This window comes from Lampetra fluviatilis, chromosome 12, assembly GCF_964198595.1.
Source record: "Lampetra fluviatilis chromosome 12, kcLamFluv1.1, whole genome shotgun sequence".
Taxonomy (NCBI): domain Eukaryota; kingdom Metazoa; phylum Chordata; class Hyperoartia; order Petromyzontiformes; family Petromyzontidae; genus Lampetra; species Lampetra fluviatilis.
This window is the reverse complement of record NC_136286.1, coordinates 1,894,466-1,918,768: the sequence shown is the minus strand read 5'-3', so window position 1 is coordinate 1,918,768 and position 24,303 is coordinate 1,894,466. Positions and strand designations below refer to the sequence as shown.

Genomic DNA, 24,303 nt, shown 5'->3' with positions numbered 1-24,303 from the left:
TCGGCGCATTTTTTTTACTTTCGAATTTCGGGGGTGGTGCCGCCGTGGGTGTAATAATGGTTAGCACACTTGACTTGCAATCCAGAGGATGCCAGTTCGACTACATCTCCTTGGTCCGGTTATTGAAGCGATGGTGCAAGTTTCCTGGGTCACCACGGTGGCGAGATGTTAACTACCTCGCTTGGTATACAGGAGGTTGTGGGTTCGATCCCCACCCTGATGCCTGTATATTTGGAGTTTGCATGCCTCTCCCCGTGGTCGTGTGGATTTTTCTCCGGGTTCCGCGGCTTTTCCCTCCACATTCAGAAACACGCGTTTTCAGTATTTGACTACCACATGAGAATCACTTCGTTGAGCTATCAGTATTGGCCAGGTTGCTTTTGAAAAAGAGATGTATAGCTTAGTGGGCCTTATCTGGTAACATTAAACGTAGTTTAGTTTATAGTTTAGTTTATTAAATCCACCCACCCTGCCTCTGTCCAGTATGAAAGGATACTGCACAGTTCGGTAATCAGCCCGTCGTGTGTGGTGGTGGTGGGGCTAAACTGTGGGTACTGTGGCGAGTGTGGAAGAGTAGGCCAAATTACCCTCTGGAGGAGAGGCTCTCGAGAACTAATTCTAGCGGAGGCCCTTCCGCCAGACCAGTGGCGAAATGAATTTCAGTGCTGTACCTTTACCTTTACACCCCTCTGCGGACCTGCCTCTTGGCCTACTCCAGTCTACCGGAGACCCGGAACATGCCGAGTGAGAAATGAATCCCCGAGCAGCACGCTGCGTCTTATTGAGCTGCGGTGTTATGAATCCGCATCAATCATGGGGAGCAGTTCCTTCACAATCGATGCTAGAAATGCAGTAAGCTGTAAACATCGCTGTTGGCCCATGATTACTTTAATTTGACAGGGGGTCCACTAATCCAAGCAGCACGTCCACAGGTACATTTATCACTTTCTGGACAAGGCAAAGGTACTGCCCTGCAACTGCGCATTCATGCAACTGCTGGCAGAAGGGGCTGCACTTTAGGGAACGCCATGGAGCCCATCCAGAGGGTATTTGGCCTACACTTCCACACTGGGAGCATCCGCACTTTACCCCACCGAATGTAATCTGCCGATCGACTGTGGTGTACCCATTTATGCTGCTGGGTGGACAGAGGTGGGGTGGGATGTAAGAAAGTCACTCCGCTGTTTCAACCGCCGCGCCGGGAGATCGATCGGGCGGCAATCCCAGTGTGCCGACGGTCATCCGGATCCCTCACCGTGAACAAAGCTGCGTCTTAAAACAACCTCTTAAAAAAACAAATCGGCTCTTCAACTTGGAGCTAGCTACACACACCTAGGCTGTGTGTGTGGTTGCATAAGAGTTACTTTTTGGTTCTTTCGGTAAAGTCACGTAGAAAGAAAAATAAATGTAATTTGACTTTACCGAAACAACCAAAAAGTAATACCTGCAGCCACGAAAGCTCCAAATCAAGTTTGCATAAGAGTTACCGCGCACTCGTGACATCAACTCTGTGTGCCAGCATTGTCAAGATGTCACCGTGGCCAAAGCCTTTGATTGCTACCCAACGCCGTCTACCCGATGCCAGATCTCGCAGCTGCAGCGAAAGTGGTGCATGACCACGAGCAAGGCTTGTCCTGCCGCCACAGAGAGCCCGAGGACTTGGGCAAGAAAACGTGTTTAGTACAGACGGCGTGTTTGAGCCAAGCACGGAAAACCCGACTGTCATTTCTATGGTGCAGTGGTTGGTGGCCGGAGTGAGAGACAGGGCTGTGGCCATTCCTTTCCCAGAGATTAAATTGGTTTATTCTTGGCACTCGCGATCACGGTAATTTTTCCAATTCATCAAATTAAATTTGCTTTCCTGCTCAAATGAGCATAGAGGTGGTATGCATCTCCCGTTTACAGCTCCGAGCGAGTGGTGGAGATTCCTAATTCCTATGGCGGGGGCGAGTCTATCCAAACGACAACCACTGTGACTTGCCTATTAAGTGGTGTTCGATGTATCGACCCCAGAGGAATTATCAGCTAAGTCAACCCAGAAAGAGCATTCAAACTTGCAACCTTCTGCTCTAGATTTGAAGCTTTCGTGACTGCAATGATTCATACTCTTTGGTTTTTTCGGTAAAGTCACGTAGGTAAAACAATCAATAAAATAAAATGAATGAAAACTAAATTAAATCACGACGTTTCGGAGGCAACACAAGCTTCCTTCCAGCTACAGTTATTTTGCTGTGCCTTTTTAAACCTTCCGCTCACAAGTAGCCCGCTCCACCACCGAGCCACCTCAACATCGAATTTTAAGAGTTGTGTTGGGAAACGTGGAACAGCTTTGGTAGTAAGGTCATATCTGCAAGAGCAGTTTTTTTAAAGGTTTGGTTCACAATTATTTATTTGACAAGGGAAGACCCATTGAGCGATGTAGCTCTTTTTCAGAAGCAACCTGGCCACAAAAACTATCTCAACGAAGTGGCGATCACGTGGGAATTTATCACAGCCAAATACTCGAAAAGCATGTTTCTAAATGTGGAGGGAAAAACCGGAGGACCTGGAGAAAAATTCACGTGACCACGGGGAGAACATGCAAACTAAATATACAGCTGTCAAGAGTCGAGATTGAACCCATGACCTCCTGCATACCAGGCAAGGTAGTTAAAAGACACGGAGTACGCCAGATTGAACTCAAGACATACCGATGCACGACATTCAAATTTTATGTGTAGCAATACGCATGGCAATTTTACTGCACAGCTTGAGTTCGCGTGATGGAATAAACTGCTGCTGTCGTCATGTGCTCCTTGGGGTCTGTGAGGTGGCATTCGGTAAAGTGTAGCCGGGTATCATCATTTTGGAATAAGTCGTTTCATAAACACTCAATCGCAAACTTTCTTGTTTTGAAAATTCCATAGTTTTAGCTGTTGTGTTTTTTTTACTGTGAGATTGGAGGCATTATTTACTTACAAATGTTTAAAGTCACATGGCAGTCCATGTACACTTCGTTGAGCTATCATTTGTGGCCAGGCCGCTTCTGAAACAGAGCTATATAGCTCAGTGGACCTTACCTGGTAAAATAAAAATTGTTTATAGTTTGTGTACCCCAAAAGTTATCATTATAAAAGACTGCAGTGTTTACCTGCATTTTCGTTACATCAATGTAATCAGACCGCAAAGCATTTTAACCCAAAGAAAATATATTTCACTTACCAAGTCACAACTGGATAGTAAATCAGTCAATAACCCATCAATACATTTTCTGGAGCACATCTTCTATCGTATGGCTTATGTACAACATTTATTAGATTTGCTTGTAAGTGATTTAGCCATTCAATTTCCTTGTATTAGAGTTCAACTGCAGATGCACCCATCCACCCAACCATCCACCCACTCACCAACCCACCCACCCACTCACGAACACATCCACCTACTCACTCACCAACCCATCCACCCACCCACCCACTCACCAACCCACCCACTCACCAACCCACCCACCCACCCACTCACCAACCCACCCACCCACTCACCAACCCACCCACCCACTCACCAACCCACCCACCCACTCACCAACCCACCCACCCACTCACCAACCCACCCACCCACTCACCAACCCACCCACCCACTCACCAACCCACCCACCCACACACCAACCCACCCACCCACTCACCAACCCACCCACCCACTCACCAACCCACCCACTCACCAACCCACCCACCCACTCACCAACCCACCCACCCACCCACTCACCAACCCACCCACCCACTCACCAACCCACCCACCCACCCACTCACCAACCCACTCACCAACCCACCCACCCACCCACTCACCAACCCACCCACTCACCAACCCACCCACCCACCCACTCACCAACCCACCCACTCACTAACCCACCCACCGCCTTCACATGTCCTGTATATTTGGGGCATTGGCACATTGTGCTCCATATTTTGGAGTTTGTATGCACAGTCACACAGGAAAACACCGTTTGGTATCTGCAGCACTGGTACAACAGGTGATGTAATTCCAGCGTGACTTTGGTAAAACTATTTTCAACGACTATACAACGAAACAAAAAAAGACGAATACAACAGCAGGGCTGGCAAGTTCCGTTTTTGGCGAGTCCAGCTTTGCCAGCAAAGGTGCGATGGCCTACATTCAGACCTGCACACGCACGCACACAACGGGTCTGATCCCTGTGCATTCGTCTGGCTAAATAAGCATTCAGTTGTAACTGCCATATACTGGCTAACCCCTCAGGTCACACTGAAGAAACATATTGGTCACTTTGCTGATGAGACCCAGAAGGTCGAATCTGGTCCAGGGATTGCTTGCTGAAACAAACGCTGCGATGTAATATTGGTCTGAAAAGCCAATTAGCTTCACGAATTAACATGGTTTTATTGTATTCATTTGTGTGTGGAGACAGAACGGAGTTTTGCCTATATATGATTACCTATAATATCCCACAGCAACACGTAACGAGTTTCTAGTATTCATAGGTCACAATCCCCAAGTCCAACACTGCGAGGAGAGGCTTTTGGATGGCATGTCTTAATGGAAATTTAACTCACTAAAGAACAAAGCACTGAATCGAACACTTGTAGTCAGATAACGGGGAAACTTGAACACCGACAAGAACAGACTCGGCTAATCACAGGTAAGGTGTGTAAACAGCTGAGGTGTGTAAACACATATGAGTGAGGCTATGCCCAGGTGAGGTGTGTGAACACTGTTAAGGCTAAGCCCAGGTGAGGTGAGTGTGCAAACACAGGCGAGGTGTGTCCCTCCCAATATATTGCTATAAAATAATTGCAATGCTATGTAATGAAAACAATTTGCTAAACCTTGGCCACAATATCTGGACTTCTCTTCATATAACAACGCATAGATTTCTATTTATAAGATTGTGGTTATGTATTCTTGGTTATTTCGATAAAGTCACGTAGAAGGGAAATAATAAAAGAATAACAAGTTTGTTTTATTTTTATTATTTCCCTTCTACGTGACTTTACTGAAAGAACCAGGAATATTAATCCCTGCAGTCACGAAAGCTTTAAATCGAAATTGTGCTTATGGTTGTACTTTATGCATCCCTAATCTCTGCCATGACATACAATGAAACAAGAAAAGTAAAAAAAAATTAACCCGTAAAAAAAAGTTTTTCACTATAAATCCTTTATATGCGTGGCATTGGTTTTATTTTATTATTCATTTCTTTTTTTCTTGAGTAAGAGTTTCATTTTTATCACATTGGTATTTTAAATTAAATATGAAAAAAAAATTCCCTAAAAAGTGGAAAATTTTGGAATTTTTTTTTTCTTCACGAAAATAAATTGTCACGCACAACGAGTCTGTGTGCAAAATATTAGCTCGATTGGATCACGGGAAGTGGGTTAAAAAACTACCGAAAGATTTGCACGGCCGTAAGCGCGCAAGCAAGCAAGTGAACTTAATATAAAGGATTTAAAAAGTAAAAACAGCGCAATGTAATACAATACACTATTAGACATTATTGCAAAAAATAAAATAAAAAGTCCATCCCATGTGATGGTGAATTGTTTTCATATTTTAGGCAGAAAATTAGTTTTCAAATTTAGATTTTCGCGGGGGGACCCCCAGACCCCCTGGAAGATTTGCACCCCCCCCCCCCCAAATGTAGACTCCATGGCTACGGCCTTGGTGCACGCGGGCTGAGGCGTGTGCACACACGGGCTAAGCCCAGGTGAGGCGTGTGCACACACGGGCTAAGCCCAGGTGAGGCGTGTGCACACACGGGCTAAGCCCAGGTGAGGCGTGTGCACACAGCGGTGGGAGCCAAGCCACGTGAGAGCGAGGCAGCTGACTTGGCCAGCCCACGCGCAGCACGTGACGTCCACGCGCGCCACGTGACGCGCTCACCTGACCGGGTGTGAGCGATACAAACAACAACCACCACCACAATTTTGACTTAAAAATTTCGTGACTGCAGACATTCATATTCTTGTTTTTTTCGGTAAAGTCACGTAGATAGAAAAAAATAAATACAATAAAAAATAAACTACATTTTAAAATAAAACCACGACGTTTCGATCGCAACACAATCGGTCTTCATCCGGAAGAGCACTTTGCCGGAAGAACCAATAATAAAAACAACCCCCTTCCCGGATTCTCAAACACCATCATCCCCAACTTCATCCCCTCGCCAACAGAAACCCTCGCCACTACCGCCGAAGTGCTGCTCCCCTCCCCCACCCACGAGGAGGAGGAGGGGATCTGTGTGAACTCCACAGGTAAAACAGGTGGGGGAGAGAGGGGCCAAGGAGACCCCTCTCACACACAAAGGTCTCACCCCGCCGCCACTCAGACCTCCGATGCCGTCGAATCGGCGGCCGAGTCCCTCGGAGTCCCCGAGCCTCACGGAGCCGCCGCGGCACGGGCCCGGCTCCAACAACAACAGCAGCAGCAGCGCAGGCACGCAAGCCGCCGCAGTAGTCGAGCCCGCCATGCCCACCACACTTGCCCGGCTTGCCCCTCGTGCCACTGCCTGGGAGGAGTTCCGAGTGGCGGTGGGCGGGCAGCGCTTTGGGGAGGTCGAGATCTGTTATCCTTTACGTGCAGCGGTGCGATTGCATGTCTTTGCCACGAAGGAGGGCCACCGTCTGAAACGTCGCCTGTTTATGTTTCCCTTGCGAGGCCACAACACGCACGGACAAACACCCAGCGAGTGCTCTTTGAGTTTCCTGATGATGCTCATTGATGGCGAACGAGGCAAGCATGGGGGGGGAACAAAGTTGGCTGAAGCCACGCCCCTTCACTGCTCAGGCTCCGCCCACTGGGCACGAGGCTCCGCCCACTGGTTCTCATCAAAGGAAAAGTCTCATGAGGAGTGGGCGGAGTCTATATGTGAGAGGGCGGGGTTATGCAGGAGGAGGCGGAGTCTATATAAGGGGGCGGAGTCTCCACTGTGGAGGGGAAGGCGGAGCCTCGGGAGCCGGGGGGGGTTCCCCTTGCCTCGTCGCAGATCCAATCAAATGGCCTCAACCCAGAAGCAGCGGGGGTGGGAGCAACGCTGCATTATTAAAACTGCTGGCGAATGGAACGAATGTGAACACGTCACCACGCGTTGTTTCTGAATTAACAATTTCCTCAGAGTAATAATTTATGAAATAAATATTTGCCAAACACAATGCTCACAATTCTACAACGTCTACTACATAAGACACGTTGGCGAATGCAGGCATCAGCTGGTTCCATAGTGTAGTGGTTATCACGTCTGCTTTACACGCAGAAGGTCCTGGGTTCGAGCCCCAGTGGAACCAACCGTTTTTTTTTATTCCACTTGCCTTGATTATTAGTGACAATTTTTCCTAAGTGAGGCACGAGGAATGTCAAAACAAAAGTAAATTTCAGGCGTATTTACTTCCCAAGAATCAGACACCGAATGTCAACTTCTCCGATGCATGGCATTCCTTTGAAATGAACGCATCTTACGCCCCCTGCACGAGTAAACTTGTATTACATCTCGTCACCCATTATTACCCCTTCATGGGGGTCTTGTGGGCTCCTTGCATCTCGCTCTTTGGCCATGTGCTATGAAGGTGGCGAGATGTTAACTCCCTCGCCTGGTATACAGAAGGTCGTGGGGTTTGATCCCGACCCTGACGCCTCGATATTTGGAGTTTGCGTGTCTCTCTTTGGTTGCGTGGGTTTTTTCTTCAAAGTCCTCCGGTTTTTCCCCTCCATATTTCGAATCAACACGCGTTCAGAGTATTTAGCTAATGCAATACATTTCCACGCAATCCACTTCGCTGAACTGTCATTTATGGGCAGATCGCTTCTGAAAAGCTACACAGCACAGGACCGTTGGCTGAAAGAGTTGCCTGTTAATTTGTCCCTTTAAGGCCATCGTGTTTTTGACGAATGTTGAGTTTGTGTTGTGGTTGTGCACCACTGCCAACATAGCAGCAGCACCATCATCACCAAATAATTTGTTTAATTGGGCAGACAAAATGAGGTGGGTTCATGAAACGTGGGCTTTTACCAAAGCCAAATTATAAGGAATTAACCAGGCTGATGAGATCAGGTCCGTATGCAGGAGGATGGGAGATTATAGCACACAGCAGGGCTGTGAAGGAACGGTGGTTGCTGTAGGCCCACTCAGAGGCCTTCAACAAGCAGAAGATAGACCATGCCAGACGATAACAAGAACGAGTTGAGCTCGCTCCAACAAACACACCTCTGTTGTTACGAAGTGCAGTAAGATTTGGGCTGTGAATTGTGCATCATACCCATAATAATCTTGTTAAGAGGAAAGGCTTTCACAGAAACGTTTGTGTTTCAAGTCAATTTTATTAGCAACGAGAAAACGTACACAGGCACTAATTTGTTGCAAAATATGAAAGTGGGTTGATTTACAAAAAATACAAAAACGTGTTTGCGCAACAGTATCGAACACACTGCGAGGATTAAACATATATACAGACACTTGAGGGCACAACGATGAACCAACTTAATCAAAAGCAGTCCCATTCGTTAAGAAAACTGATAAGTCAACACTTATGGCAACGTAGGAGGGCATCGCCAACAATTAACACACGTAAGTGTGCGTTCATGCATTTCAAATATTCCGCACTCTTTAACTTAAAAAAGGCACCTCAAATACCACAAATCCAATTAAGGCACGACGCTCCCATATGTGCCACAACCGTCGTACCGCGCATCCTCTGGACACCGTCGCATTTTGCGCGATGAAAGCACAAAGCCGCTTCATTATAAACAGCCCGGGGGCCTTGGGCAACCACGCACACGCGATGCTCGTGTAAGATTTGCACTTCTTCTGCGACCGCAGACTTTTTCTCTCGCGGCCGTTACATTTGATTTCTTATTCCTCTTCCTCCACCTCTCCGTCTCCACGGACGACACACGCCGAGCTGCCGCGCGGTCACGGAACGAGGCGGCGAGGGGGGCGGGCGTGAAAATGCCGCTCCGTGCGTCAGACGCCCAGCGGCGCGCTCAGCTGACGCACGCGCGCGACGAGGTGCTCGACGCGCGCGCGGTTCCTCTCCACGAGCGCCGTCTGCCTCTCCACCTCGTGGGTCACCTGCAACCGCCGCCCGCAAGACGCGGCGTGGGGCAAAACATGCAAATTATCCACGAGAAGGTGGGGGTGGTGGAGGGTTTGGTGGGAAGGGGGGGCCGAAGACCGCTCGGCAAAAAATGTTCCGCATGACTCGCGCCCGTGGTAATGAATACGGCTTTTATAAGAGAGAAAATGTGCAGACGGTGAGGTTTCCCCCCCCCCCCCCGATTGCGCACCTCCGCGAGCTCCTGCTGAATTTGATGAGAACTCCCAACAGACTCCTCCTCGCCTGCCGCTGACGCGGCCACCTCCACCTCCTCCTCTCTCCTCCCCCCGCCTCGCTCCCTCTCGACAGCCTCCACGGAACTCAGCCAGCCTCTCAGCACCGTCGCCTGCCGTTGCAGGGAGCTGGAGGCAAGCGCGCAGAGTGAAAGATGCCGCGCGGTTTACATCAGGCTGCAAAATGAACGCAAATGATATCCGATTTTCTAATATGCATGAGATGTGTGCATGAAAAAGTCGAATCCATTTCGTGCTTAAATAAACATTGAGGCGGAACTCATCTCCTGTTTACAGTCATGAGCCAGTGGTGGAAATTCCACATTCCCCTGGCGGGGTCGAGTCCCTGAATAGGACAACCACATCCCCAGAATGCGGTACTCATTTAATGGAAATGAGCACAAGGGGGGGTGGGGGGGATGGTGATGATGGGCTGAGTAACCCCCCCAACCAGCAGGATATGAACTCCTAACCTTCCGATCACTTTACCACGGAGTGCAATGGCCGGTGCAAGACTGAGGGCTGTGGACTGAGCATGTGTGAGAGCCGTGGACTGAGCGTGTGTGAGAGCACGTGTCCCAATGAGGGCTGTGGACTGAGCGTGTGTGAGAGCCGTGGACTGAGTGTGTGTGAGAGCACGTGTCCCAATGAGGGCTGTGGACTGAGCGTGTGTGAGAGCCGTGGACTGGGCGTGTGTGAGAGCCGTGGACTGAGCGTGTGTGAGAGCATGTATCCCAATGAGGGCTGTGGACTGAGCGTGTGTGAGAGCACGCGTCCCAATGAGGGCTGTGGACTGAGCGTGTGTGAGAGCCGTGGACTGAGCGTGTGTGAGAGCACGCGTCCCAATGAGGGCTGTGGACTGATCGTTGTGTGAGCACGAGGTAGCGGACGGACCGCAGTCGCGTCCGGTCTTCGTTGTACTCTTCGAGCTCGTTGTGGATTCTCAGCAGCTCGGCCATGTCTAAACTCGTATCCGCAGATCCGGCTCCCACCTCATCGTCCTCCCCACATGAGGCCACCCCAGCTGAGCGTGGAGCATGCGACGAGAACACAGACACAACGAGGCAAGAAGTGTTGAATGCAGCCTGGTGGGCAACCGTGGCAAGATAAACGTGAACGTTTCGTTCAGTAAGTTCGTCTTTTACGCGTAACAGATTGGTATGCATATTTTTTGTGGCAGTTCAATACGCGCACCGGAATGTCTCACCGCGTAATACAATTCAAAACGTGGCATTTACATACGATTTGCCCCAATTGGTTTTATACTTTGCCCCGATCGGTTTAAATTTATACCAAAACGAGTTTGCGTGGGTCTACGTGTGTGTTTTTGTTGTTTACGTTTATGAGCCCCAATCGTGAGATGTTCATCTCCATCATCGTCGTCGTCGTCCGTCATCTCACTGGCCTTCTCCGTCACGTGACAATACTTTCCACGACGGTCGCTTTTCGGTACAAACTGCAAACAAAAGAACAAAGGCGCAGTCCAAATCAAGCGCATCGCTCGCGCCACTCCCGGAGAAAACGTAATTAGAGGCGCAACGGTGGCGAGATGTTAACTACCTCGCCTGGTATAGAGAAGTTGGTGGGTTCCATCCCGACCCTGACGCCTGCTGTATATTTGGAGTTTGCATGTTCTCCCCGTGGTCGCGTGGATTTTTCTCCGGGTCCTCTGGTTTTTTACCTCCACATTTCGAACCAACGTGCGTTTAGAGTATTTGGCTACGATACATTTCCACGTGATAAGCCACTTCGTTGGGATGTCATTTGTGGCAAGGTTGCTTCACAAAAAAGAGCTCCACAGCTCAGTGGGCTTTACCTGGTAAATAAAAATAGTAAATATTTGACCGATTTTATGTTAATCAGTGGCATAGCTGTCTGAAATTTTGTTAAATTTTAGTAATTAATACGAGCAGGCGGCAGGGGGGGGGTTCTCATCCGAGCTCCGTGATGTCAGACCTTCGTTGCTGCCGGTAACGTGAAGGAGGACGGTGGGAGGAGCGGCTCTTTCCAATTTGCCGGAGCTGCGAGAGGGCAGCCGTCCCCAGAGGCGCCCCGGGCTCCCTCCTCCTCCCCTCCTGCTGCATCGGCAATAACCGGCGCCGCTCCCCACGGCTGCGTGCGACAGAAACGCACGCTCACAAATACGCTCTCCAAGTGAGAGCACCTCCAGCTCATTTACATTATATAATTGTTGACAATTTAAATGCTTTTATATGAAAATAACATTTCATATATATACATGTTCTTTTTGTTTTTGCAATGATTTACTTTGGTTTAAATATAGCAGTTTTGTTGGCAGGTGGCATGTGGTTGCTTAATATAAGTACACATACTCTACTTATTAATCGTGCGTCACGTTGTTTAACGACACGCGTTTGCTTGGTGTGTTTACTGGATCAATGACTCCTTTGAAAAGAGATCTCTGGTCTCAATTGACTCTCATAATCAGCCATGGTCGATCCACTGCTGGATGAACGCCTCCCAGTGCCATTGCCAATCGTTCACAGTCTCACGATGCAACTATCTACACAGCGCCTATTTCCTTGCTCCATCTCCGCTGCGGCCGTAAATGGGCTCTCGAACCGCTTTCTAAATCAAGCTCTCAATCCGTCTGCATCTTGAATGTTACAACGGATCCTTCACGCGCGCGACGGCATACCCACGACCGCAGCGGCCCCGAGCCGGCCGGGCCGAAGCCGCTCAGCGCGTGCTGCGAAGAGAGGAGCGACGGAGGCCGAGCGCCGAGGTCCTGCGCCAAACCGGGCCGGCCCAGAGATGCGTCTCCCCGACGAACGGCCGGCAACGAGCCCCAGTCGACCGGAGTCTTCTCTCCTGGTCCTGCGAACGTGGCCACGGGGACGTGACCGGTGCCGTGACTGGTGCCAGAAGAACCCGCACCGGGAGCCGAGCTGGAATCCGCACCAGCGGGGGCCTGCGCCAGGGGCCCGGATCGCTCGCCGCACGACACGAGCTGCCCCGCGGGAAGGTGCCGGTCGATGGCCTCGCTGCGGCGACGGCAAGAAACCGCCGTGTTAAGACGGATTCATGGAAACGCAGCCGTAAAAGTCACGATCCATAATACGTCAGCTTCACAATTTTCTCCTTATTCTTTACATTAGCAGCTGTTAAGAGCGAACATTAAAATTAAGCAGCCCTAAGTGGTCCGAGTTAGGGACAGCCAGACGCTGGGGTGGGAGCGTAGCCAATCCCATCATCATTGATAAAATGTCACTCCTTTTCATAAAAGCTTAAACAAGCCATTACTTGGCAAGTTTCAAGTCGGGCGAACGGGGAACTGGAAGGCGCTCGAAATGTCAAAGCGGTGAAGCCGATCCCCCCACGCGTGAAGTCCGTCCCGTTGGCAATGGAAACTAATTTGCTTCGTCAAAATGTTTTTCAGCAGCAGCAGCAAGGTGGGCGAGCGGCGCAGGGGTCTAAACACTTTTTTACCGAGCGCCGAGGCAGCAACGCGAGGATCCTGCGTTCAGGCCACCCGCAATTAAACTGGGTGCTCAAGTGTAGCGAGCCGATGGCCTCAGCCCGGTCACCAATGAGCGCATCGTAAAAGCTACACGCATTATTAACGCTGGCTTTTAACTTAATTCATCACATTCCTGCTGAAGGTACTAAACGCAAATCCGTTCGATTGACAAAGCAAGCAAGCACACTCTGCATGGTTCGTAAACAGTGCACCGCCCCCCCACCCCCTCCGTGTAGCTAAAGAAGCCGAACAAAAGGACACAAGGTGACGCACCGCTTGCTGCAGATTGAAAAGGGGCAATGCTTTCACGTCATGACGACTGAAGTAATATAGTCGGTCGAAATACGAGGACAAAAGTATAACGCAGTGATAACAACAATAGCGGCGGCAGCGGCACAAATGCAACAAAGTGAATTTGGCGGCCCCAAGCCAGCGCGGTGGCCTCTGGGCGAGGTGGCATGCGGGGCCGGGGCCGGGTGCGGTACCTGCGCAGGCGGCCCACAAGTCCGTCTCTCTGCAGGGACTCGAGCAGGAAGCTGGGCCGCCGGGGCTGCGTGCGGCCACGTAGCCACGGCGGCGGCGACCCGGTGCGGTGGGGCGGCGGCGGCGCTCCCTCGCCGTAACGAGTCTCGCTGCGCGCAATTACGCCGCCCTTCTGTAGCTCGAGAGCCGGGCCGCCACCTCTGACACAGGAATTACGCCGCGGCGCAACGCGATGTTTAATATTTATACAATTATAATCTCATTTGAATTGCCCTATTAATGTTTAATGCGCTCATTTCGTATTCCTTTGCCGGACACCACCGCGGAGAGGTTTTTAAGAGGCTTGTGTGTGTGCGCACGCACGTGTGTTCTTGTGTGTGTGTGTGTACGTGTGTGTATGTACTGAAGGCGATCCAGAGCCTGACACCAGGAAAGACACCAGGCAGAGATGATCTCCCAAGTGAAATGCTGAGGGTGGCGTTTGTGCACAGACTGCCCTACATGGCATCATAACAACAGTCTGGACCACTGGACGGGTTCTACAGGATTGAAAGGATGCCCTGGTGGTCCCCCTCTTTAAGAAGGACCGCACAGACAGTAACAACTACAGGGGAATCTCACTCCTCAGTGTGCCGGGAATGGTCCTGACAAGGATTATTCAACATCGCCTTGCTAGGCATGCTGAGTAGAGGCTTGCGGAGCCACGGTTTCAGGAAAGGACAGTCCAGCACAGATGCCATATTTTCTGTCCGTCTGCTACAGCAGAGGTGTAGGGAATTCCAACAAGACCTACATCTCTGCTTTATTTACCTGGTCAAGGCCTATGATCATTAAGGATCTTCATGATGGTGAGTGGGCCCAGGTAAAACTACGTGGCCGGGAGTCGGAGCCATTCCCTGTACACCTTGGGGTGCGACAGGGATGTCCTCTGGCTCCCGCATTATTTAACATCTATTTCGACCAAGTAGTTCGTGAAGCCTTCAATAGCTGTACCGGAGGAATTTCCATCTGGTACAGATACAATGGGAGGCTGATCGATGCCCGGGTGCGGTCAAGGGATGGCTCCCTATTGCTCAATCATGTTATGTATGTTGATGACCTGGTAATTGCTGCTCACTCAGAGGAGTTGGAGGCGCTACTGCTGAACCTGGAGCTTGCCACGAAGAGGTGGGGACTTACCATCAGCCCCACAAAAACTAAACACCTGCCTGGGTATTTTGTACCATCGGACACTCCACCCCCACAAATCCCAATTGGTGATAGGGCAGTTGTGGAGAGAGTGGAGAGTTTCCCATACCTGGGCAGTGTGCTCATGACTGGCTCCGGTTTAACAGCAAAGGTCTCCTTCCGAATCAGTCGAACGGCATTATATTTTCATCAGTTGCGTAACGCTGTGTGGAAGCTACCTGGTCTGTCGCTCCGCACGAAGCTTCAGGTCTTCTCCGCCACAGTCATTCCTTCCCTTCTCTACGCTTGTGAAACGTGGACCCCCCTAATGGCATATCGTCGCCGGTTATAAACATTTAGGCTGGCCTGCCTACGATCCATCTTGGGTTTAACCAGGCTGGAATGTGTGTGGAGTTCTCAAATCCTTGAAAGATTTGGACAAAGTCCCATCGGTGAGCTCCTCCGGCGGGCAAGGCTGCGTTGGCTGGGTCATGTAGCCCACATGCCCCGCCACCGCATGCCTAAACAGCTTTTGTTCGGCCGGATCGAGAGGGCTAAACGGGCGCGACACGGGCTAGAGAAGAGATGGAGTGATGTGGCACAGGAGGATGTGGAGCTGAGTGGACTTGCCGATGACTGGTACCAGTGGTGTCAAGATCGGCCTCTGTGGAGGAGGCTCGTGAAGGACAATACTGGGCAGTTGGAGGCAGTCGCCCTCTAACAACAACGGAAGGTGGAGGAGCGACGCTCACAACAACGAGCGGATCGCCGGGTAGCTAAAGCACAGCAAGTTGGTATAGTAGGGGGCACAGGTGGTGCATCAGCCAGTCGTCTCAGTCTGCCCCGTGACCTCCTGCCAGCGGGCGTTGGACACTTCACGTGGCCTCAAGGTGCACATAGCCTGGCACAAGCGTCGTGGTGACGTCACCGCCACTTAGTGGCGAATGGCAGTTTTTGTTGTGCATGTGTGTACGTGTATGTATAAACGTATGTGTGTATGTTTGGCAATGGGTGCGTATGTGCGTTTGTGTATATGTATGTGCGCGTGCATCTCTTCTCACAGAGCCTCGACGCTAAAGTGGACCGACGAAGACGCCAGGGGACGACAGTTGCTCCTCACAGGGCCCTGTCTCCTCGTGCCGCCACCCATCGCTCCGGCCAGCTGCTCGGCTGGACTCATCAGGTCAAAGGTGACGGTCTTCTTCTTCTTTGTCGTGGTCGCGGCAACGGATGGGTCCTCCGCTAGGCGGGCACGGAGCTCCCTGTGCTCCAAAGTCTTCCTTCTCCAGCGCAGCGCACAGCGGTGTATGAGCTGGTGCACGCTGTACACGCTCTGACACACGTGGGCGAGACGGCGGGCGGGTGGCTACGACAATGGCCAGATAACTGAGCCAGCACCGCTGACATCCTGGGTTCACAATTTACTATCACTCTGCTTGTTTGCCAAGGAAAGTGTCACCGAGTCTCAACTCTTTTCCAGGAGGGTCCTGGCAAGTTGCTCTGTGTAATGCCAAAGTAATTTGCAGGTAATATTTCAGCATTGGGATGTTTTGGCAAATACCAGTTACATTTCTTGTTTTTATAACAAAAAATTGGCTTTGGGAGGAAACCAGAAAACCCAGAGAAATCCCATGCAGAAATGAGCGCGAGTTGGGAATCGAACCCAGACGCTTATTGCTGTGAGGCACAACCTTGGTTTACCACTGCACCACCCTGGCGTCTACATGGGTATGAACTGCGATTAAAGAGGATTCTCAAGTCTCTCTCTATCTTTTTCTTAGGGCATCCGAAGAGCAACCGATATAATATTACGACTGAAACATAATTACTTGCTTCGTTGTGGATAAAATAACAAAATAAATAAGCAGGCAAAACGCCCCCTTTCGCTGAATGCCGAATCCGGTCCAGCTTTTGCTCGTGCTAAATCAAGGCTGCTGAAATTGCGCACCCCCAGGAGGCTATGGGGGAGGGGGGGAGGGGGGAAGGGGGGGATGAGAAAATAGTCTGGCGATTTATTTTGTTAAACATTGTAACGGTGTGCCGAGTCTGATATAATCCACCCGATGCCATCAGGCGTTACTCACGCGGAGTGTCCGTGCGTCCTGTGTAAGCGGTTAATGGGGCAGTGGTCGGTCATGTGATGATATGATCGCACTTCAACACATTCACAACAAGGCGACTATGTTCTTAAGTGTCGCGAGTCATGGTCGCAGGCCTGGTCACCAATGACCACACAAATTAATAAAATATATAAATAATCGCAATGAGGTTTTTCACTCATCTGAGAATTAAAAATATTGGTTCGAATGCCACGTGTCAAACATCTGAAGCATGGCAATCGAACCACACATGTATACAAAGACAAAGATCCCCCGTATAGCCTTAACAGACTGTTGGAGAAAGTGCTGTTAGCGAGCACCTATGAAGGCCGGGATGGTACACTAGGGGGTGGGTGGCCAACACCACATCAGGCCGCCTTTGTCTCCCTTGTAGTAATGTTTTTACGCATTGCACTAGGTACTCATTTGAGGCTGAGCCGACCTAGGGGATGCCCAGAACCGGTTCAAATAATCGTCATTGGTGTTAGCTGTGAGCGGAAATCTAAATCGGGTCGTCGGGTTCATAGCGCGGCGCGCCAACCGCTACACGACCACTCCCCACGTCTCAAACATTTGACACATGGCAGTTGAACAATGCATGCACACACAAACATACACACACACGTGTGTGGGAAAGCACATCCTGAAGCACGTGGAAAACAAAGATCACTCTCAGCAGTGGCTCCATGGAGCCTGCTTCCGTGGGCCATTCTCTCCGACAGAAATCCGAACAGACCCTCGGTCACACGACGACGACAGCTGACAGCACAAATGAAATAAAAACCGAAATATAAATAAGCAGACAAACAGTGGATAGAGTTACACACAAGCCACCAGGGCAGCAATCGGAGACTGAGTGCTCGTATTTACACACCGAACGGCATCTAGCATCCAGCTTGCGCTGTGTACATAATCACATGTATATATAACTGCGCAAATAAAGCTTTTACGCTACAGCTTTACACACACACAGACACCGGGTAACAGAGACACCCGCTGCCAAATCACGGTACGGCCGAACATCCTGCGCGCTACACCGTATCCACGCATCCCCCAGCACTCGCTTCCCTTTGATTTAGCGCTGCACTGAAACGGCACAAAATAATTGATCAATTCTTTATTTCAACATTGATTTTCATATCAAGCACAATAAAAGTGGCGCTAAATTGTATGAATGGCTTATTACGGCGCTCGCTGGGGCAGTATAAATAGACACGGGGCTAAATACGCAGACGGGAACCCAATCGCTCCCGCGATCTTCGCATCCCTGGCAACGGGAGGAGGAGGAGGAGGAAATCACACGCAACGTGGCCTAACAGATGCGCCGGCGGCGTCTTCACCGTAAATATACACCAGGGATGAGTCTCGGATTAAATAATTTCGGATTTCGGATTTTTATTGACAATTTTATACCCTTACCAAAAAACGTTGAACTTTTCGGATGATGTCCCTTTGTGTGCCAATTGTGAAAGGTGATCGAATTGACGACAGTCACGTCACCCAATGACACCTGACACCAGGCTCAGGTGGGAGAAGCACGGACGTCATTGATTGGTGTCACGTCACGTCTGCGCCGTTCCCACTTCCGGCCGTCGGATCACTCCGAAACACAGAAATAACAACATTCGGATCGTCCCAAATATTCTTATCGAGGCCCGATTTTGCAATTCTTTAGATTAATTTGAAAATTGCGAGCACTTCCTTAACATACGCTAAATTCAGGGTGATGGCTTTTAGTTTTCTCAACAGCTGATTGGATTTTAAATTTCGATTTAAAGCTTTCGTAACTGCAGGGATTCATATTCTTGGTTCTTTCGGTAAAGTCACGTAAAAGGGAAATAATAAAATAATAAAACAATACAATTCTCACGACGTTTCGATTGCAACACAAGCAATCATCATCAGGTGTGAAAAACACAACAAGAACATTTTAGAAAAAACCGCCACTTTTTTCAAAACATTTCTTGCTGTGGTTTTCACACCTGATGATAATTGCTTGTGTTGCAATCGAAACGTCGTGAGAATTTAATTGGTTATTTGTATTATTTTATTATTTCCCTTCTACGTGACTTTACCGAAAGAACCAAGAATATAAGCTGATTGGATGTTGTGAAAGCGACGGCTTACAGAGGAAAGCGACCGAAGATCGACAAAGTGCAGCACTCAGAATGGTGGCAGGGGTGCAGAGGCTTTCAGACAAAATGTTGTTTCTCTGTATAATTTATTCCGATTATTTTGGCGGAAGAGAGGATATCTGGCGGAGGCTGGAAAGCATTGGGCGAGGTGTGGCGGCATCAACAGTTTTGGCCGCAATGACACCAGGATGTGTATTTTATACGTGGTATCTATACATTGATCACCCGGTGTATTCTGGCCAAGGCACAGGTGAGGGAGGCAGATTTGTTGCTCGCGAACGACTGGGCCGCCCCCTGCTACAGAAGGACGCACGCCCGCTGCTTCAGCACCACATCTTGAGATGCGCTCGCATTCTCACACTGCAAACGCGTCGTCGTGATGGACAGGTCTCCTCACCTGTGAAGGTGCGCCGCCAGATCGAGCGCCTTCCACGTGCGAGGGATTACAAGTCAGGCCCTCACCCGTGCGAGGGATTACAAGTCAGCCTCTCACACGTGTGAGGGATTACAAGTCAGCCTCTCACACGTGTGAGGGATTACAAGTCAGCCTCTCACACGTGCGAGGGATTACAAGTCAGGCTCTCGCCCGTGCGAGGGATTACAAGTCAGGCTCTCACACGTGCGGCGGATTACAAGTCAGCCTCTCACACGTGCGAGGGATTACAAGTCAGGCTCTCGCCCGTGCGAGGGATTACAAGTCAGCCTCTCACACGTGCGAGGGATTACAAGTCAGGCTCTCACACGTGCGAGGGATTACAAGTCAGGCTCTCACACGTGCGAGGGATTACAAGTCAGGCTCTCACACGTGCGAGAGATTACAAGTCAGCCTCTCACACGTGCGAGGGATTACAAGTCAGCCTCTCACACGTGCGAGGGATTACAAGTCAGCCTCTCACATGTGCGGGGGGGGGGGCGGCGGGGGTCAGGACTAGGGGGCCGGCTCCTCACCTGCGCGTGCCTCGCTGCCACGCGGCGCGAGCGCTCGTGCGCCGACTGGGCGGCGTGGCGGAGCAGCTGGGCCGCGCCGTCCCGGAGGAGGTGGCGCCGGTACGTCTCCATCGCCAGGGAGAGACGCGCGCGCCGGCGAGCCCGCTCGCGCGTGAATGCCACCCACGCGACCAGCACCTGGCGGAGACCGTTGCCACAGGGGGTCACAGGCGCGCGATGACCCGCTGCCCCCCCCCCACCAGCCCAGGCCGGTGACGCGAGCCGAACGGCAGTGCGTTCTCCGCCGCTCGTTGCAGAGGTTCGTGGTTCAAGACCCCCGTGGCCGCCCTGGTTAAGATCAATTTGCGCAATTCGGTTGCATCCAAGCGAATCGCTCGTCTGTGGACATCTTCTCTGCAACCAGTTGCGACAAGGTGCACAACCGGTTTGCTGGCAGTAGAAATGGACCCGGCTTTCATGCATCCATCATCTCGGCGATTTGGAGCGAGGCATTTCATCGTCGCGTGACACACACATTAGCGAGCTCTAATTGGTCGTCACGACCCTGAACACGCCGTTTAGTTTTCCTCTTGCGCAACCGCTCGCTCAGATGCGGACAAAGCGGCTGCGACGATTATGTTGGGCGATTTCAAGAGCGGTTTGTTTTCACAACCGATTGCTCAGGCAGGGTGGCAAGATGTTCACTCCCTTGCCTGGTATGCAGGAGATCGTGGGTTCAATCCTGGAGTTTGCATATTCTCCCCCGTGGTCGCGTGGACTTTTCTCTGGGTCCTCCGGTTTTTCCCCTCCACGTTTTAAAAACGTGCATGAAGAGTATTTGGCTGCTATAAATGTCCACGTGATAAGCCACTTCTTGAACTCTCGCTTCTGAAAAAGAGCTATACAGCTCAGTGGGCTTTTACCTGATAAAATAAAGATCGTTTATAGTTTTATAGGCGCGGGCACGGCCGCGTGGTGCGGTGCACGCTCCGTTCTCCTGGCAAAATCCCGATAAAAAAAAACAACTCTGCACCACCTCCTCACCTTTCCCTGCAGCACGAGCGACCAATGCCAGAGCGCCACACAGGTCAGCGTCGCCTCCGCCCTGCGCTCGGACAGCTGCGGCAACAACAACAACAAACAAGACGAGACTCCCCGTTAATCTCGCGGAGAGCCGCTCCATGCCCCCCCCCCCCTCAGGGTGCACGAGGGCTGACGGGGCACGCCGAGGGCCGACGGAGCGGTGCCACAGGCCGCGCGCGGTGCTGCGAGGCACGAACCCTCACCCTGTGGCTCCAGATCGCGAAGTACGTGCGGGAGAGACGCGCGGAGAGCAGCCACTCGCTCCGTCGGTGCAGCAGCTGCATTCCAAACGGCAACGTGCAGGCGGTACACACACAAAGGACCTCCGATTAGCACGGTTGATTACGTACGGTGCAAAAGAAGTTCAACATGCATACATACAGCACACACCACCACCATCGTCATCGTCGTTACCAGCCACAGTCTCCCCACTGCAAGGTGAAGGGCTCCCCATGCCGTCGCAATCTCTCAGTTTTTGCGATGATTTCAGCGCTCCATCTCCACGGTGGATGTACTCTCAGGCGAGATTCCTCCTTTGGCTTACACAGTGGTTAGTTCCTGTGGCTTACACAGTGGTTAGTCGCTACAGCCTTCCATGTGACTTCCTCCCTTCAACAGTGGAGGCTCTCGTGCCTTCATCAAAGCTTTAACAGCCTCTTGGGCCAAGTGCTGTTGGCGAGCGCCTACCATCATGGCACACGGAAAGGTGGTGTGGCTAGCAGTGGTGACGTTTACACACCGTACCAGGTACTCATTTAAGGCTGAGTCGACCTAGGGAGGAGGCCCAGGATTGGTTCAAATATTCACCGGTGTTATTGGCCGTGACCGGGCATCGAATTCGACACTACTGCTCCAAAACAAAATCACTCCACCCACGAGCTACTAACCGTCTTGCGGATGCACAGCGCGTGGTGACTCAGCCACGCCGCCAGGCCTTGGCCCAGCAGCGCCCGCCGGCGGTGGCGGTCCGCCTGCTCGGCCGCCCTGCGTTCCCGCGCCGCGGCCGCGAGCCGCAGCCTCCATGACCCAAACCGCCGGCGCAGCATCACTGGCGGAGGCGAAGGAGGTTAAAAGCAGCGTTAATTTTGTTCATGAAATTAGCGACGACAATATTCGTCAACTAGGTGTTGAGTCGACGTTGACCGGGAGTGGATGAAACTCATCGGGCGTCCGAAGACGGCTCCCACCGCTGCCCAATGCGCACGAGAGCCCGACTGTGCCGAGACAAAACAATCGAGACACAGACTGCGGTAAGCCAGCGTCAACAGAGACCTCAGTGCACTGAGCGAGACCAACAATGATAACCGGCTGTACGTGTATGCATACAAAAAATAATTACCAAGTTCAATGAATGACTGACATGACAATAATAGGGGAGGAGGGGGATTGGTGACATTTACACACCACACCACGCACTTATTTTAACGTGGAGTTGACCTAGAGGAGGCCACGGGCCAGTTTAGATATCACCAACACAATAACTAAGGGGAATCAAATATTGGACTACTTCAGTTATTTAGACTATGATAATGACTTCACAGATTAATATTTGAGTCAAACTGCAGAGCTTGTCATTTCCTAGCTTATGACAGTGATGAAAGTAAAACAAGCAGATCATAGTGACACTGGGAAACCCACGAATGCTCAAAAACGAGAAATGTTTTTTGGGCAACGTCAACTCCACTTAGCGTCAACGATCGTGTGCCACGGTGGCAAGATGTTAACTCCCTTGCAATGTATGCAGGAGGTTGTGGGTTCCATCCCGACCCTGACGGTTGTATATTTGGAGTTTGCATGTTCTCCCCGTGGTCGCGTGGATTTTTCTCCGGGTCCTCCGGTTATTCTCTCCACATTTAGAAACGTGCGTTTTTAGTATTTGGCCGCTGCTATACATTTCCACGTGATAAGCCACTTCGTTGGGCTATCATTTGTGGCGAGGTCTGAAAAGAAGCTACATAGCTCAGTGGGCCTTACCTGGTAAAATAAAAATTGTTTCAGTTTAGACTCCAAGTCTCGCGTCAAGTGCGTGACGAACCCACGCGACATGCGACTCCCGAGTCTCGCAGTGACAGAAGTAACCGAACGCAGTGCCCAGAGTAGATCTCCGCGGCATTGTTGCCAGGTTCAAAAATATTCCCCTCGAGTACCCGATTAGTGCTGCCGAGATGCTAGCAGTCACGGATAAAAATCATTCGCGGGCTGCTTAAAAGTGGCGGGTATGGCGTGGCTGCCGCCCGTATGATGCCGCATCTGGCCGCGAGCCATCGGATCTTGACCCCTGCCCTACAGAGTACGGAATGAAATGACGGCAAGGCAAGGCGGCGTTACTAAATAAATGACCTCGAATATAACAAGTGTCCAAACACAACATCTTATTTTCACGGAAATATTAGTCTACCAACATTTTATTCTCGCCTCCGGGAGGGGCTTTTGAAGTTTCAAAATAATTGGTTTAAGTGAAAGAAAGAAAGCAGGAATGAAAATAAAAAAATCCACTGACGCTAATGGAAAACCGCAGCAGAAAAATGATAAATTCCCTGGGTCCGACCGAGCGCCGAATAAAGACAGGAATTGTCTGCTTCTACATCAACATGGAGTGGATTTACTGCGCACGTTAAATCATGGGTAATGATTTTTCACACGGCCTTTGACAAAAAAAACACCCGGCGTTCGCCCCATCTCATCACATCTTGGAAGCTAAGTCGGGCAGAGCCTGACCACGTATACCAGGTGTTACAGATCGACTGGACTACACGCTACGGAGCAGGGGGCAGTGCGGCAAAAATATATTTCTTGTGCTATACGTACACGCTCTCCCGTACATGCTTGCCACCTTCAAAAACCGACACTGACCAGCGTGGGGAAGTATGGTCAAATATCCCACACGACCGGCACGGCGGTGGGAAGGACCTCATCCAGCAGTGGACAGGCGGGAAGGTTACGTGCGCAAGCGATATTTCACGCCGCTCGTCCGATCGTTCCCTGCCGGCGCTTCAGTTTGCCGTCGTGTGTGACGGGGGGGGGGGGGCAAGAGACGTACGCAGGTCCAGCCGACTCTGCGCCCACTCCGAGCGGGCACGGGTCTCCTGCTGGTGTCGCACGCGCACCACCGTTGCCTCGCGCCACTCCCGCAGCGCCTGCCAGCGGCGCACACACACACAAGACAAAATGTCACCCATATAGCCTTCGCAGACGAGACGGGCAAGTGCTGTCAACTATGAAGGCTAGCACGGCGCATAGAGGGGGTAAGCGGCGAGCATGCCCCACGCCCAGCCACATTCCCCCCACTGGCGACGCTTACACACCACACCAGGTACTCATTTAAGGCCGTGTAGACCTAGGGGAGGCCTAGGACTGATTCAGACATCACTCGGAGCATTAACGTTAGCCGTGAGCGGGAATCGAACTCGGGTTTCCGGGCTTGTAGGGCAGTTCTACTACATGACTAGACTATGCTCCCAATACAAAACAAAAAATCTCACCTATTGCCATAAGACTGTCGGGGAGATAATGTTATTGACCAGCTATTCAAGTCAGCCCAGTGCTGGCTGAGGTGGTATACACAGCATCACACACGACCACCTTTGTCTCCCCAGTGCT

At 51.0% G+C, this 24,303-nt stretch overlaps 2 protein-coding genes and 1 non-coding gene across 4 annotated transcripts in view; 1 reads left to right on the top strand and 2 right to left on the bottom strand.

Moving 5' to 3' along the window:
* Positions 1-6,721, bottom strand: part of GALC (galactosylceramidase) — a 30,190-nt gene extending 23,469 nt beyond the window's left edge. For both annotated transcript variants that reach the window (XM_078861331.1, XM_078861332.1), the window contains exon 1: positions 6,320-6,721. In XM_078861331.1, the coding sequence (XP_078717457.1) occupies positions 6,320-6,475 (156 nt within the window). In that variant the 5' untranslated portion in view covers positions 6,476-6,721. The remainder of the gene's footprint in view (positions 1-6,319) is intronic.
* A 495-nt stretch (positions 6,722-7,216) lies between these two features.
* TRNAV-UAC (transfer RNA valine (anticodon UAC)) lies at positions 7,217-7,289 on the top strand. The gene has a single exon. It is a non-coding gene; the product is annotated as a tRNA-Val (tRNA).
* Positions 7,290-8,319: 1,030 nt separating this feature from the next.
* The window catches only part of SFI1 (SFI1 centrin binding protein), a 43,931-nt gene continuing 27,947 nt past the window's right edge, over positions 8,320-24,303 (bottom strand). Inside the window, exons 20-32 of the mRNA XM_078861324.1 lie at positions 23,744-23,840; positions 21,591-21,751; positions 20,907-20,981; positions 20,665-20,739; positions 19,642-19,818; positions 15,521-15,792; positions 13,295-13,492; positions 11,988-12,333; positions 11,285-11,440; positions 10,667-10,784; positions 10,223-10,352; positions 9,286-9,457; positions 8,320-9,070 (exon numbers count right to left, since the gene is read on the bottom strand). Of these exons, the coding sequence (XP_078717450.1) occupies positions 8,963-9,070; positions 9,286-9,457; positions 10,223-10,352; positions 10,667-10,784; positions 11,285-11,440; positions 11,988-12,333; positions 13,295-13,492; positions 15,521-15,792; positions 19,642-19,818; positions 20,665-20,739; positions 20,907-20,981; positions 21,591-21,751; positions 23,744-23,840 (2,085 nt within the window). The 3' untranslated portion in view covers positions 8,320-8,962. The remainder of the gene's footprint in view (positions 9,071-9,285; positions 9,458-10,222; positions 10,353-10,666; positions 10,785-11,284; positions 11,441-11,987; positions 12,334-13,294; positions 13,493-15,520; positions 15,793-19,641; positions 19,819-20,664; positions 20,740-20,906; positions 20,982-21,590; positions 21,752-23,743; positions 23,841-24,303) is intronic.